General features: G+C 46.8%; 2 protein-coding genes across 4 annotated transcripts in view; both read left to right on the forward strand.

Annotated features, from left to right (window-relative positions):
- ZSCAN23 (zinc finger and SCAN domain containing 23) overlaps positions 1-6935 on the forward strand; it is a 32533-nt gene extending 25598 nt beyond the window's left edge. For 2 of the 3 annotated variants that reach the window (XR_005990344.1, XR_005990345.1), the window contains exon 7: positions 6816-6935. The gene's annotated coding sequence lies outside the window, so the exon portion shown is untranslated. The remainder of the gene's footprint in view (positions 1-6815) is intronic. The other variant, XR_005990343.1, reaches the window with a different exon arrangement.
- ZSCAN12 (zinc finger and SCAN domain containing 12) lies at positions 3682-12338 on the forward strand. Its single transcript, XM_041771811.1, is given in 4 exon segments — positions 3682-4305; positions 6816-6963; positions 8530-8953; positions 8955-12338. Coding segments are annotated over 4 exon segments (1845 nt in total). The 5' UTR covers positions 3682-3873; the 3' UTR covers positions 9796-12338.
- Positions 12339-15653: the final 3315 nt, after the last annotated feature.

The raw sequence follows: 15653 nt of genomic DNA on the forward strand, positions 1-15653 counted from the left end.
TATTCCTCGGCGTTCATCAGCATATAGTGCAAATGGCTTGGTTACATCTGGGAGGCTCAGGGCAGGGGCGGTCAATAAGCCCTTTTTATTTTGTCAAAAGCCAATTGTTGCTCCTTTCCCCAGTGGTAGGGGGTGTTGGATTTCGTGAGAGGATATAGGGGAGCCGCCAGCTCTGCAAACCCGGGTACCCAGAGGCAGCAGAACCCGGCACTGCCGAGGAACTCTCATAGCCCTCTGGCATTAGTGGGTGCTGGGATCAGGGCTACAGCCTTTTTGCGGCCCTCCGTCAGCCACCTCTGGCCTTCTTCCAGGAGATATCCCAGATAGGTCACTTGTCTCTGGCCTATTTGGGCCTTTTTGGCAGAGGCCCTATACCCCAGTCCTCCCAGTCTCTCGAGCAGGGCCCCGTACCTTTTACACAATCCTGTTCTGTCTTAGCTGCTAGGAGCAAATCATCCACGTACTGCAGGAGGATGAGGTCCAGATGATCAACTCAGAAGTCTGCCAAATCCTGGTGCAAGGCTTCGTCGAACAAGGTGGGGGAGTTTTTGAATCCCTGTGGCAGCCTTGTCCAAGTGAGTTGTCCTGAGAATCCCGTCTCAGGATCTTTTTATTCAAAGGCAAAAATAGGCTGGCTTTGAGAGCTTAACCTTATGCAAAAGAATGCATCTTTTAGATCTAAAACCATATACCAGACGTGGCTCGGGGGTAAGGTGCTGAGTAAGTTGTAGGAATTCGGCACTGTGGGGTGTATGTCCTCTGCCCTTAGGTTAACTTCCCGTAAGTCTTGTACCGGCCGGTAATCTCCTGTGCTGGGTTTTTTTTTTTTGTTTTTTTTTTTTTTGTTTTTTTTTTTTTTTTTTTTACGGGCAACAGAGGAGTGTTCCAGGGCGACTGACAAGGTATTAAGATGCCCACTTGTAATAGTCTCTGTATATGTGGCCGAATGCCCTCTTTGGCCTCTTTGCTCATTGAATATTGCCAGATCGATATAGGGGTGGCCGAGGATTTTAGGTTTATAATTATGGGTGGCTGGTTAACAGCTAGTCCCATTCCAGCCGTTTCCACCCAGGCCTGAGGGTAGTTAGTGAGCCATTCAGAATTTAGGGGCTGCACGGACGGTGGAGAGTCCTCATGCAGCTGGTGTTCATCCTCTGGGCGCAAGGTCAATACCTGGAGGGGCTGCCTTTCTGCGCCAGTAATGGTGGCCCCTTTCTGATGAAAATAGATCTGAGCCCCTACTTTTGAAAGAAGGTCTTTGCCTAGGAGGGGGTAGGGGCAGTCTGGGACCAGTAGGAAGGAATGTGTTACTTGCCCAGTGCTCAGGTGGACCTTCCATTCGGTTGTCCATCGATATAACTTGCCTCCAGTTGCTCCCTGAACCCAAGACGTTTTAGAGCTCAAGGGTCCTTTTGCCTCAGTTAAAACTGAATGTTGAGCTCCCGTATCAACCAAGAAGGTCACTGGCTGGCCCCCCACTTTAAGGGTTATCCGAGGCTCGGGGGGGGGGGCTCCTGGCCCTGACACCCCTAATCTTTATCTTTTAGGGACAGAACGGCAATGGGCTTCTTCTTAGGTCCCTGCGTTTGGCCCTTCTTTGGACAATCTTTAACCCAATGTCCTTTTTCCTTGCAGTAGGCACACTGGTCTCGTTCAACCCGTGGTTTTCTTTTGTCTTCCAGGTCCCTACTCTGTCCTGACTTACTCTGCCCTGAGCCCTGTACTATGGTGGCCAGTATCCCAGTCAGTTCTTTATTGCGTTTCTTTTATCTCTTTTATTCTCTCGTTCCTCTTGCTCTTTACGGATCCTTTCCTCCCTTTCCTCTGGGGTCTCTCTCTCTCTCTCTCTCTCTAAGTCCTGTAAGGTGTATCCCTGAAGTCCCTCCTACCGTTGTAACTTATTACAAATACCCGAGGCCTATTGTCCGATGAAGGACATGATTACATCTGGTTGCCGATCTTTGGCCAAGGGGTCAAAGGGAGTATACATACGGTAGCCCTCCATTAATCTTTCCAGAAAACCTGCCGGCGTCTCATCTTTCCCCTGCACTCTAGCACGTACCTTTGCCAAATTGGTGGGGCATCGCCCTGCCCCTTTGAGACCCGCTAGGAGTACCTGGCGATAGAGACGGAGCCGCTCCCTACCAGCAGCAGTGTCGTAGTCCCAGGTCCGGCGAACCAAGGGGAAAACGTCCTCAATTTCATTAGGCAGCTGGGTCGGCCTCCCATCCGCCCCCCGGGACGCTTTTCCGTGCTTAGAGGTAGACGCGCTGTCTCTCCTCCGTGGTGAGGAGAGTCTGCAGGAGCTGTTGGCAGGCATCCCAGGTCGGCTGGTGGGTCAATAGAATTGGCTCAATTAACCCGGTTAGTGCCAGGGGGTCTCGGGAGAAAGTGGGGTTATGAGTTTTCCAGTTGTAAAGGTCAGAGGCAGAGAACGGCCAGGATTGCGTCTGGCCGCCCACTGATCGGAGGGGAAGTGCCTGGGAGGTCCGGACGTCTTCCGACTCCCCCCGCGCTCTCCTCCAAAGCGGAGGCGACTGGGGGGGGGTGAAGCGAGGGGTCGCCTCTCTACCCCAGTAGAGTCGGGGGATGGAGCTGAGGGAGCGGAGGGAGAGGTAGGGCGGGGAATAAGGGGAGTGATGCAGGGAGGGGGTGGGGGTCTCGGCCCGGTCCCCCCTGAGAAGGGGTGAAGCATTTTATCCAGGGGGGGGTGGGTTTTTAGCGAGATCCTCCCAAACTATGATGTACGGCACCTGATCAGGGTGCCCACTGGGTCCTGGCTGAAAGACCAGGGCCTTCACCTGCAAGATAATACCAATGTTAAAAGTTCCGTTCCTGGGCCACTCTGAGAGTGGCCTGAGTTGAGAGTCGACTCTGAGTTGAGAGCCGGCCACTCTGAGGAGCAGAAGGTGACCCATTTTCATCTTCTGACTTCGACCGAAAGGTTGTGTGCCCGGCCGGCGACTTCTTTCCAGTGATCTAGAGTGAGGCTTAAAGGGGTGGTTGCATTATAGGACAAAGTGGCACCTACTCGAGGTGTGCCGGGCCTCGCCCACCGTGGGGGGGACAGGGAGAGCTACTGCACCTGCTCGCTCGCCCCTCCCTGCGGCTGCCGCGGAGGGCGCACGCGCTCCCACCCGCCTAACTCTCGCGACCTCGCGGGGCCCGCGGGAACTGCCCGGCGAGTCGCCCGCCCACCTGCGGCGGTGGCGGAAGTGCGTGCTCGCGGACCTCGCTGGCTTCCGGCCTTTGTGGGGCGCTGTCGGCTGTTCTGGCTCCGGGCCTATTCTAGGCCACGGCCCTTCGTGCCCCAGAGGGGTAAGTGCTCTGGTCTCTGCCGGCCGCGGGTGAGCGAGCGTGCGGCCCTCTCCCGCCCTCGGAGGGCCGCGGGGAAGGAGCGGAGGCTGCGCCCGCGGGGATAAAGTCCCGCGGCCGCTGCCTGCCAACTTATGGGCTTCCGCCGCACTTCCGGCCGTCCCAGGACAAAGGAGACATGAAGGATGTCTCCACCTTTTATTACTGCTTATTTGCTCTAAATGTTAGTTGTATGCGCTTTGCCCTTTTTTCTAGAACAGAATGCAGGTGTTTCTGCCGCGTCGTATTCGTTTGTAAATCCTCAGACCACTTGGCATCTTTTACTTAATACTTCTTTTTAGTCTGTTCTTAAGTCTCTTGTAATCAGAGCATTTCCCCGAGTATCGTCAATTAACCTGGAGGAGGCTTTCAAAGCACAAAGTAAATTGTTAGTTTGCCATTTTTGCCTGTGGTGTAGCCTGTGTTAGAAGGGATGGCTTCTCCCTCGGGTCCGCCCAGGACGAACTTGACCAGGGATTCTTGCTAAAAGCGTTGACAAAGCTTTTGAAGACAGACACGATGGCATCTACTTGGACAGTCCAGGCCCACGAGGACCCGGATGAGCTTTTGGAAGTAAAGATCGAGGAGGAGGAAAAGCAGTGTAAGGATACCACCACACGGGATCAGAACCTGCAGAAGAACAACACCCACAGCAGAGAAGTCTTCCGGCAGTACTTTAGGCAGTTCTGCTACCGGGAAACATCTGGGCCCCACGAGGCCCTGAGCCGGCTCCGGGAGCTCTGCCACCAGTGGCTGCGCCCTGAGACCCACAGCAAGGAGCAGATCCTGGAGCTGCTGGTGCTGGAGCAGTTCCTGACCATCCTGCCCGAGGAGCTCCAGGCCTGGGTGCGGGAGCAGCACCCTGAGAGCGGGGAGGAGGTGGTGACGGTGCTGGAGGACCTGGAGAGGGAGCTGGATGAGCCCAGAGAACAGATGAGAAAAAGAGATCTGGTTTATGATTGAGAAAAGGTGGATTATGGATTTCTAGGCCAGAGTGAAGTGCAGCATTGTTTCACAAAATGTGTTCTTGACAGTCTGGTGCATCAGGCTCGACCCTCTTGGAAAGTTGGTTAAAATTATATTTTTTTCTGTGGAAGGATCGTGTATTTCTGTACTAGGCTACAGAGTTCTAGTTGGTGAAATGCTGCTCAAAAACATTGGAAACAGATTTCTAAGAGGAAATGTTAGAGAGGTCATGGTAATGGGGTGGGCAACAGTCGTTTGAAACAGACATCACTTCTGTTTTTGCAGTATAGTGTATCTGCTGCCCTGCCTCCATTAAAGAATTAAAAGATGGCAAAATCAAAGTCTCCACCTTGGAGACGTGTGAGGTTGGAGCAGAGTGGAAGGTTAGGATTGAGGGCCAGGGCAGGAGCCAAGTTACCTGGAGTAGGAGAAAGCCCATTTAGGTTGGACAGGCGAGTTGTAAGTAGAAGGGTTGAGAACAGAGAGTCCAGGACCTTGAATATCATCTCTGGAGTGTAGATTTTATTCTGTAGGACACAAGCTTGTTTCTCTTTAAATCTAAATGAGTTTCTCTAACCCCAGGATGTAACCAAAGATATAGAAGCTTGTTCTGTTCTGTTTTGTTTAAACATTGTTAAAAGACAGTGGTTCCCAACCGGTGGCAATTTTGTGCCCTTGAGGCATCTGACAGCATCTTGGGACATTTTGGGTTGTCAGATAGGGTGAGATGCTACTGGCATCTAGTGGCTAACAGGCAGGGACATTGGGGAATATCTTACAGTGTATAGGATGGCCGCATACCACAAAGAATTATCTGACCCAATTTGTCATAAAGTCAAGGCTGGGAAGTCTTGGTAGGAAGAGTGTAAGATAGGTAACTAATCAAACAAGAAGTGCATTCCAGCATTGGAGCAGAAACACTGGAGAGGGATGTGAGTTTGAAATGGAGTTGTGATGGTGAGTCTACAAGGATGAAGCATGTCGTCCATAAGTTAATTGGAAACAATGACAGACTAGTGGATGAAAAAGGCAGGATGAAAACTGTCTACTGAGGATTCTGTTCTAGGCTGAGCACTGGGGATTTCCAGCTTAAGATTTTCCAGTGTGATCCAGGTGCTCCTAACAGAGTTCAAGGTATAGGGGAAGGTGGATTAAGGAAAAGTCCACTCATTCAGAAGACATATACTGAATGTTGATTTTTGTACCAGGCACCATTCTAGGCAGAACCAGAAGAAAGAAGCAGAGTTCTCAAGTGCAGCACAGTAATTTGGTTTTAAACATGTTGAGTTTGTTTACCAACTAGCCCTTTCCCTCAGAGCACGCTGGGGGCAGCTAATGGAATTTAAACTTGATTTTTGAGGCCCTGCCAGAGATCCATGGGTGGAAGGCATAGCTCACTGTACCAGCCTTTTTCTCCTTCCACTTTTGAGGTGGACACATCTTTTTCTGTCCATCTCAGATAGCATCATGCTAATTCTGGCTCTTATTCTGGGGTCAGAGGTTACAAAATGAAACTGAGTCGGAATAGAGGCAGTGTGTGGTGATTTCTTATTTACAAAATTTAGCCACTGTAAGGGATTGGGGAGCAGTTTGAGGACCTGGTGTGTGCCAGTGCCCACCCCCCACCCCACCCCACCCCCGCCCGGGTGAGGTGCTTTGGTACACAATGCCATACGGTCCGAGTAACTGGGCCATGGTCACAGAGCTACTGAACTAAGAAACAGACTAAGCGGTCCCTGGCCCCTGCATTTTGCACCCTGCTGGGGAAACCTATTATTTTCAAATACAAGGGGAATTGTTTTGTCCAGGCATGGAAGCTACAAGGCAGCTTAAACTGATAAATAAATGAGTTAGTTGCAGGAGCAGGGGTTAAGGGTGCAAGAAGGGATGGGGTTGAAGGCAAGGGTGGAAATACAAGCCTCAAACAAGAAAAGGCCTTTTCCTCTAAGTGCGAACCAAAGGAGAAGTGTGTGTGTGTGTGGGGGGGTGATGAAATGAAGGGTGGGCGGTCCCTGATGTGACTGTGACCTTGACTGTGTACAAGGAGAAATCAAGGTCATCTCCCAGAAGGAAGTGGGGTGGGGGCCTGGGCAGGGCAGAGTCTGTAGGGAGGAGACCTCTTCTCCGTCCTCCCCCGCCTTAGTTTCCTTCTGCCTTCTTCAGCACCTCTGTCCTTCGTTCCTCTCCGCTTATCCTCGCCCTGTTTTCCTTCTCCTGTTTTATTCTCCCCCAAGTTCTGTTTTCTTCCTTTCTGCCTCCCTTCCCTTTCTCCACTTCTTTGAGCATAAATGAAGTGAAGGTGGTACAACCAGCATTTTGTAGCTGCGAAGAACGAGAGAAGGGAAGGTTTCCCAGAGGAGGTGCCATGAGTAGGCTTAGGACAGACTGGTGTCTGGAGAGAAGTTCAGGTATCGGGGAGCTGGTGTCACTACCCTGGACTGTATCCTCTTGTTTACTGTTTGCAGAGTGTCTGAACTGTGTCTCGTCTGCCCCAGGTCTTGGTCCACACTGAGGAACAGGAAAAGCCCTTGCAAGACATGGGCCCTCTGGGGACAGAGCAGGAGCCCAGCACGTCCCTTCCACCCCTGATGGTGCAACTAAAATGTGAGTCTCTGGAACCTGAAGCCCAACCAGAGGAGCAAGGTAAAGAAGACAGAACCATCCTGGGAGAAAGGAAAAGGCAGGCTGGCCCATGACATGGGGCCTCTAGTATTTTGTTCTGTGTCTGATCAGTATAGTCAGGAAGGGCTCTCATGCATGGACTCACCCACTTTGGTTTGTCACTCTTCCGTTCTTGTTTTCTCTTTGTATTTAAATTTTTTGTGTGTGAATTCTTGCAATATTTTATTTGAGATCACTTAATTTAGTCCTTCTGATAGTTATTTTCCTGTCCTTATCTCCCTGCTTTCTCTAGCCTTTATCCGATCAGACAGTACTACTGTCTTCACTTTGGCTGTCAGTCAGTAGACAGGCCTCTGCCCCACGATGTCTGCAAGTTCCAGATGGTTCGGGGAAAAAAATGTATAAATGTGTATGCTTATAAAGAGCAGGAACGACAAAGCAAATATAGCAGAGTGTTAAAAGTTGGTGAATGAGGGATGTCTGGGTGGCTCAGCGGTTGAGTGTCTGCCTTTGGCTCAGGGCGTGATCCCAAAGTCATTGGATCAAGTCTCACATTGGGTTTCTTGGATGGAGCCTGCTTCTCCCTCTGCCTGTGTCTCTGCTGCCTCTCTCTCTCTCTCTCATGAATAAATAAAATCATTTTAAAAATAAATGAATACAATCTTTTAGTAAATAAATAAAAATAAAAGTTGGTGAATGGGTGAAAGAACCCATATTTTCCTATCTCTACTTTGTCTATATTTATTTTTTAAAAATAGGTAAAAATTCATATAGTTCAAAAACAAAAGTTACCCAGTGAAAGGTTTTTCATTCCACTCAATTCCTTTGGCAGTCTGGTCTCCTCCCATCCCTGAAACAGATTGTCACTGTTTTTAAGTTCTTATGTGTTCTTCTTAGAAATTTTTTTACATACATATGTTTTTCAAATTCAAAATATGTATTCATATTCAAAATAAGTATCTTTTTTTCTTTTTATCACTAAGATAGTAAAATTTGCAGTTTTTATTTCTTAACAGCAGCTTGATATTAAAGTGTATGGACGAGCCACACAACTTACCCATCCCCCAAGCTGTCCTCAGTGTTTTATTTTAACAGGTAGTGGTGGGGAATGTGTGTGAGTACTTCAGTATAGATTCTTATATGTGGAGTTACTTGGCCAAATGTTGAGTACATTTGTAATTTTGATGGATATTGGCAAATTGCTCTCTGTAAAGCCTGGGTCAGTTTACACTCCCACTGGCGATGTGTGACACCCATTTCATGAACACGATGTTATACTCATGGGCAGAGATGATGGGTGAAAATTGTATCCTGATACTGTTTAAATTTGTTTTTCCCTTATCTTAAGGTGGAGTATCTTGTGTTTAAGAGTTAATTATTTCTTGTCCTGGAGACAGTCAATTCTTCCTTTGACCAGTTTCCTTAGGGTTTGGTCTTTTCCATAATAGTTTTTGAAGTGCTTTATATATTATGTCAGTCCTGTGTTTTAATGCCATTTCATTGTCCTACAGAAACTCTAGGTTCTTATGTATTTTTCACCTGAATAATTTTATGCTGGAAATTAGCTGACTTGGTGATCGATTGTAGTTTCAGGTGTTGAGACTGGAAAGGAGTACAGGAATTTAAAGCAAGAAGTTTCTGAAGAAATGGAACCGTGTGGGAATATGTTTAGGTTTGAAAGTGAAGTATTCTGGTCCACTCGATACAGAAAAGTTAATGAATCTGCAGCAAAAGCAGAAGAGTCTTCTGGACACTCCAGGGAAGATGAACAATCTACAGGTGATGAAAACAGAGTCAGTTTGGCTGGACAGCAGATGGTCTATCTGGGAGAAAAACCTCACGAGTGTGAGGAATGTGGGAAAGGCTTTAGTCAGCACTTGCACCTCATAGAGCATCAGAGGGTCCATACTGGGGACTGGCCCTACAAATGCGAGGAATGTGGAAAAACTTTCCGTGGGAGAACTGTACTTATTCGGCACAAAATAATACACACTGGAGAGAAACCATACAAACAATGAATGTGGCAAAGCCTTTGGCCAGTGGTCAGCTCTTAACCAACATCAGGGGCTTCACATAGGAGAGAAGCACTATCACTGTAATGAATGTGGCAAAGCCTTCAGCCAGAAAGCAGGCCTCTTTCACCATCTCAAGATCCACACAAGAGACAAACCATACCATTGTACTCAGTGTAATAAAAGTTTCAGTCGGCGCTCGATACTTACTCAACATCAAGGAGTTCACACTGGGGCGAAGCCCTATGAGTGCAGCAAGTGTGGAAAGGCCTTTGTTTATAACTCATCCCTCATTTCCCACCAGGAGATCCACCACAAAGAAAAGTGCCATCAGTGTAAGGAATGTGGGAAATCCTTCAGTCAGAGTGGCCTTGCTCAGCATCAGAGGATCCACACTGGGGAGAAACCCTACAAGTGTGATGTATGTGGAAAAGCCTTTATTCAGAGGACAAGTCTTAGAGAACATCAGCGAATTCACACTGGGGAGAGACCTTATAAATGTGATAAGTGCGGGAAGGCCTTTATTCAAAGGTCAGTCCTCACAGAACATCAGAGAATCCACACTGGAGAGAGGCCCTACAAGTGCGATGAGTGTGGGAATGCCTTCCGAGGAATAACCAGCCTCATTCAGCATCATAGAATCCACACTGGGGAGAAACCCTACCAATGTGATGAATGTGGCAAAGCCTTCAGGCAGAGGTCAGATCTTAGTAAACACCAGAGAATCCATAACAGAGGTGGTCTCTGTAAATTTAAAGAGTGTAGGGAATCCTTCAGGTAAACTTCAGCTCTAATTCAACATCAGATTATCCACAGAGGAAAAAAATCTGTTTCTGTATGACAACTATAGGGAAGCTGCCTCACAATGGAGGCTGGAGAGAAATACTAGCTTTCAAATCCTTTAGGGCAAAACGTTAGTCACTCGCTAAAAGGAAACCTCAGATATTTTACAAAGAATTCACTGTGTGCTGCCCATTCTCTCAGGTGCTGTGGAGAACAAGAAGCAGAACACCAAATTATCCTTCTCAAAAGTTTTACAATTTAGTTTGGGATTTCTAAGATCCACGTGTGAGGTTAGATCATCAAATGGCAGCAGGGCAGGAGGATTGATGAGTCCTGTATCTTTGAAGTGGCACCTGGCACACAGTAAGTGCTACCAATTCTGGAGGACAGATCACTGATGCCTAAGCAGGTCAAGAAAGATTCTATGGATGATGAGGGTTAGATGGGCAGATTTGGAAGGCAAAACGGGAAACATTTAGGGTAAAGGAGATGTAAGCAGAGGCAAGAGTGCTCATGGTTTGGAAGCATGCATGCCAACCTGAGGTAGACCAGCTTCAGTTGGACAGTTGATGGCAGTAAGCTGGAAACAGAACTTGGGGACAGATTGGGAGGGTGAAAGAGCCTCTTAACCAAAGGCACTTACAGAACACTCTTACTGAATTCCTAAAATATCTCTGTAAATTAAAATTCTTCTCCTTTTTTTTTTAAGGATTTATTTATTCATGAGAGAGACAGAGAGAGGCAGAGACACAGGCAGAGGGAGGGGCAGGCTCCCTGTTGGGAACCCAATGTGGGACTCAGTCCTGGGTCCCTGGTATCATGCCCTGAACCAAAGGCAGATGCTCAACTGCGGAGCCACCCAGGCATCCTAACATTCCTCTCCTTCTTAAAAGCAAGACTACCCTTGCTTATGGAGATGGTGACATAGCTCTAACATCACACAAAGGGAAAGGCCAGCCCCTGAAGCCTGGGTCTCTGACTTCAGGTCCTGTCCGTTGCTCTAGGGATTCCTCTGAGCATCGGAATCACCCATGGAGCTTGTTGAAATGCCTGTATCCCACTCACAGACATTCTGCTTCATTAAGTCTGGAATGAGGGCCAAGAATCTTCATTTGTATAGCTCTGGTCACCTGATTGTAAATCTGAGAAACATTGCATTGAATCCCAGCTCCCTTCATGGTTGCCTGTGGAGTGATTATGCCTGGAAACAGTCTGTGTAAACAGGGACCCATGCAGATTTGAGGCATAAAGAAAGCCAGGTGCTACCAGTGCTTTAGTGGACAGGGAACTAGACCACTGTCCAGCCCCTAGGGCTTCAGAATGGCCTTCCTACTGTTTCAAACTTAAGGCTTTCAAAATAGACTAACCTACATTTGAAGGCTTCCAGAGGTCATCTGAGCACACGGCTGTGTATGTTTAGTTAAGGGGGTGCCAGAGTTCTGTTTTACTCCTAACCTCTCTTTTTACCCAACTATATGGTTCTCACGTTCTGAATTCCCTAATAACTGCTCTCTAGAACTAGTTTACAATTTTTTGGTCTATATACCTTTTTGAGCACATGAAAGAGCCAAAGATTGGTGACTTTGTCCCTTGGGACTTGTGAAAACACAGATCAACTGATAACTGGTTAACTTTACTCCTGTATTACTGAGTAAATAGTTATGTCCTAATGAAGGCCTATGATTATTGTTGTGGATAATAGGCAGCCATGTAGAGGCATGTATGGCTCCTGGTCTTTTTATTTTTACCATTTTTTTAAACTTTCTTTTTAAATAAATTTTTAAATTTATTTGACAGCACAAACAGGTCAAGTGGCAGGCAGAGAGACATGGAAAAGCAGACACCCCACTGAGCAGGGAGCCTGATGTGGGGCTGAGGCTCAATCCCAGAATTCTGGGATCATGACCCGAGCTGAAGGCAAATGCTTAACTGACTGAGACACTGAGGCACCCCTGTTTATCTTTCTATTTACAGAGACTATAACCTTCACTGAGCTGTCTCCCCTTATTTCCTTCCCTTTCTACCTTGCCATGGCAGACTACAGTTTCTGGGGCTACCTCCTCACCCCACCTTATCCCATATGGCTCCAGAATCCTCTCCACCCCTCACCTCTAGCTGGTTAGTGGGCTTGAAGTGGTAAGATAGTGACAAAAGGGGGTGGTGAAAGACAAGGGTAACTATCCTTTGGCTACTCCTAACTCCCATTGCATCCAGCCCTGTGTCTTTATCCCATTTCCTCCCTATTCCTGTAATGTACTTGGTGTCCTTTCCCAGTGGCCCCTTTCTCTTGCCCCTCTATCCACAGTCCTTTACAGAACATAAGCATATCATCACTGACTTGGAACCAGAAGAGTCTCTGGAGAAATAGTTATGTAGCTTCTAAGCTTGTAGGTGTGAGCACATTTTCCCATAAAAATAATAATGGTATCACTACTATAATTTAGGCATATTATGTATCACATTTGCTTTTGGGATTGGAATTTACATGACTGGGAAAACATCCTGAGTTCACAATAGGGGAAAGCAAATGAACATTTGAAAAACAACTCAATCATAAGTTGAAAACTCTTTAGGATGTTTTTTTTTTTTTAATTTTTTTTATTTATTTATGATAGTCACACAGAGAGAGAGAGAGGCAGAGATACAGGCAGAGGGAGAAGCAGGCTCCATGCACCGGGAGCCTGACGTGGGATTCGATCCCGGGTCTCCAGGATCGCGCCCTGGGCCAAAGGCAGGCGCCAAACCGCTGCGCCACCCAGGGATCCCTCTTTAGGGTGTTTATCCTACGACCAGCATTGGTGCTGAGCCCATGAAACACTGAAGCCGCCAGGGCTGGACACCTAATTTTTTTACATCCAGAAAGCAGTTTGTTGCCCCGAGTGAGCCTGAGTGTACTCAGCCGTATGTTCCTGTTCCCCAGCTCACCCTGCCATGTGTCTCTCACTCTCCTGCAAGTTCTCTGCTACTCAGTGATGAGAACCCACGTGCGCCTTTCCTCTATACCAGCTGATGCTATCTGTCCTTGCCATCCGATCTGGTTTCAAACACGGTGTCCAAACTGGTTACTCTTCATAGTCCCTTCGAGCCTCTCTCATAATCTTACTGTTCACTGGAACTCAATTCTTATTTTCTGTTTGCAATGCTGTTACTTGCAGGTTGTGCAGTTCATCTGCTTAACACCTTTCAACGCAGACACATCCTCCATCTGCCTCTGATGTCCTTAACTGCCTAACATAAAGGAGCTGTAGACAGAGACCCAGAGCAGCAGGATGTACCCCTTCAATAGGATACAGTTCATCACTGGTTTAAAAGTGAAGGTGGGAGCTTTGTTCTGATCGCTTCTTGCACTTATATATAGTTGCAGGACCAAGAAAGGGTGGGATGGTATGGAATTTCCAAATAGGCATCAGAGGGGTCAAACTATCCAGAATAAGGAGAAAATAGAGTGGAATAACGCCAGCTAAACTGGCAACACAGAAGGTGAAGGCCCTGAGGAGCAAGTGGGGGACATGACGGGTTAGAGATGAAACTGGGGAATGTGGTGAACAGAGTGCCCCATGACGAAGTCCAGAGTATATCTTTATGGATAAAAGGTAGACATGCTATAACCGTGACAGCATCTAGAAATTAGGGTCCTTTGGAGTAGCTTACCCTTGTGGATGTTGAAATCATCAACAATAACAGGCGGTAGGATGGAAAAGAAAAATGTGAAATTGAAGCAAGTCCAAGGTAGAAATAAGGTCAGTTGAGAATAGTAACATAACAGCCAGGTTGAAGAACTGGTGTAACATTCAAATGATGAATCATGAAGTGGTGGCTTAGAAATAAGGATGAGTGAGATTGCCTGGCTTTTCTAATTGATTCAAGGTAAACAAGATATTGAGTGTTTAAGACAAAAAAAGAAAAAAAAACCTGGAGAGATTGGGGGAGAATCAAAGTACTAAAACAGTGAAAAGGGGGCTTTAAGTGAAAAGTAACCTGACAAACAGGGGGTCCAGGATTTAATGGAAAGGGACAAAGGGATGAAAGCTGGGGCCTCCCTCAAAAAAAAACCCAGTTCTATGAAGAGGCTGCTGGAATTTTAGGTGGGAAATAAAGCTAATAAGGAAGCAGAATGAAATTGAGTAGGGCTCTTAATTGAGAATGTCTATTGTGTGGTGAGGCCAGCTGTAGAGAGCATGAAGATCCAAGAGCAGCTCTGTACTCCTGTGCTCTGAACAGATCCCTTACTGGCTATCTTTGCAAGTCAAGAAAAGGATTTGTTAATGCCTAACATTAATGGCTTACCAAGGGCCAGGCACTACTAAGTGTTTTATTTTATTTTTAGCTGGGGAAACTGAAATCAAAGCCATCTGAGGTCACAAAATTATTGTGTGGTGGAGCCAAGCTTTGAACCCAAGCAGCCCAATTCCAGAACCCACACTTCCTGTTTACTTCAGTTGAGGGAACCCTGTGTTGCAGTGGTAATCAGTGTCTCTAGTAATGATCTGTGGAAACTTTCTTACTCTTGACATTATTCTGAAAGATATGTTAGAAACCCCAGAGTCCTAGGTCTAAACACCCAAGGTAATATCACCACCCTCTTTGCACACCAAATCTTGAATGAGGTTTGGTCAGCCTAACATGAACCCCAATTCTTGTTGCCTACCCAAGGAGGGTGTCCACAGGAGACATTCCACTAAAAGAGGGCTCTCTATATGTTTATAGGAAGGGATCACCCTCCATTCTGACAGAATTCAGGGTATTTGGCAGTTTTCACTAATACAAATGATAAAGATTTAGATGTCCCATTATGGGTCTATCCAATAACCCATATGGATCTACCCTTGATGAGGGTTTTATATTTGTAGCTAACACCACTTCTAAGATTGAAGGAAACATAAGTATATAAAATAGTTTTTTCAGGTGTCTCTCCTGGCGTCACAAGCCCAGAATTTGAGCAACAAGTTGCCCTATTCCTCTTAGGGATTATCATTTGATAACCTTTAACTAAATATTCTCAACTTTTGTCCTTTCACACCTAAAAGTTCTCATACCACAGTCTCTAGCAGTTCATTTTATTGGAAATTTCTTTGAATTCTCTCTCATTCCAAATGTTTTTGGGGGTAATTGGTAAGGAGTCCTTGCACATTTTTTACTCACGTATAGTTTTTTTGTGTATATATATAGAGAGAGGATATATGTATGAATGTATTTTATAAAAATATGTTGTATATAGGCTTTAGACGTAATTTGATTTTGACAAAGCCAAATAAGTAAAGTCAGTTGAGTAACTCCTTAGCTCTCACATGGTAAGACCATCATTGAAAGCCAGCAGTTTTCGTATTGGAAACCACTGACTCCCTGGTCTGAAAACCCATTGGCTCCCAGAGCTTTCAGCCAACACAGTTGAAAGTGGTCTTTGGGGAACGCATGTTTGTTCCACCAATCATCTTACCCGGAATGGCCTGGTCCAGGCTATCCCAAGAAGGACCTCAAGTGGGGGTCATTTGTCCCTTTTGATTTATGGTTAGGATTTTATTCATTCCTCTATAAGCTTGATACGTATATTTCACTTTCATCTACTGCGACAGTTGTGCCTACTTGAAAAATATTTAGGAGTGGGCATCTCACCATCTCATACCCGCTAAAGGACCTGGCAGTGTAGGTACTAGTTTTCCAGGCATACTAAGTGAATTCCGGCAGACCGGCTATCCTTGTGTCAGTGTCTCCATAGGGAAAGTGGCGGTACTAGCCGCCACGTGATTGGGCCGGTACATGAGTCGCTGGGTTCTGTAGACCGTGCTGAGAACAGGGCTTGGCGCTCTGAGGTTCTTAACAGCCATCTGCTGCTGCTGTGTCCCCGTGGGCGCTCCAACCGCAAGCACCGGCCGTCTGTGGCCACTGCAGGATTCCCGGGCCAACTGCCTGCTGCGG

This window comes from Vulpes lagopus, chromosome 10, assembly GCF_018345385.1.
Source record: "Vulpes lagopus strain Blue_001 chromosome 10, ASM1834538v1, whole genome shotgun sequence".
Lineage (NCBI taxonomy): Eukaryota > Metazoa > Chordata > Mammalia > Carnivora > Canidae > Vulpes > Vulpes lagopus.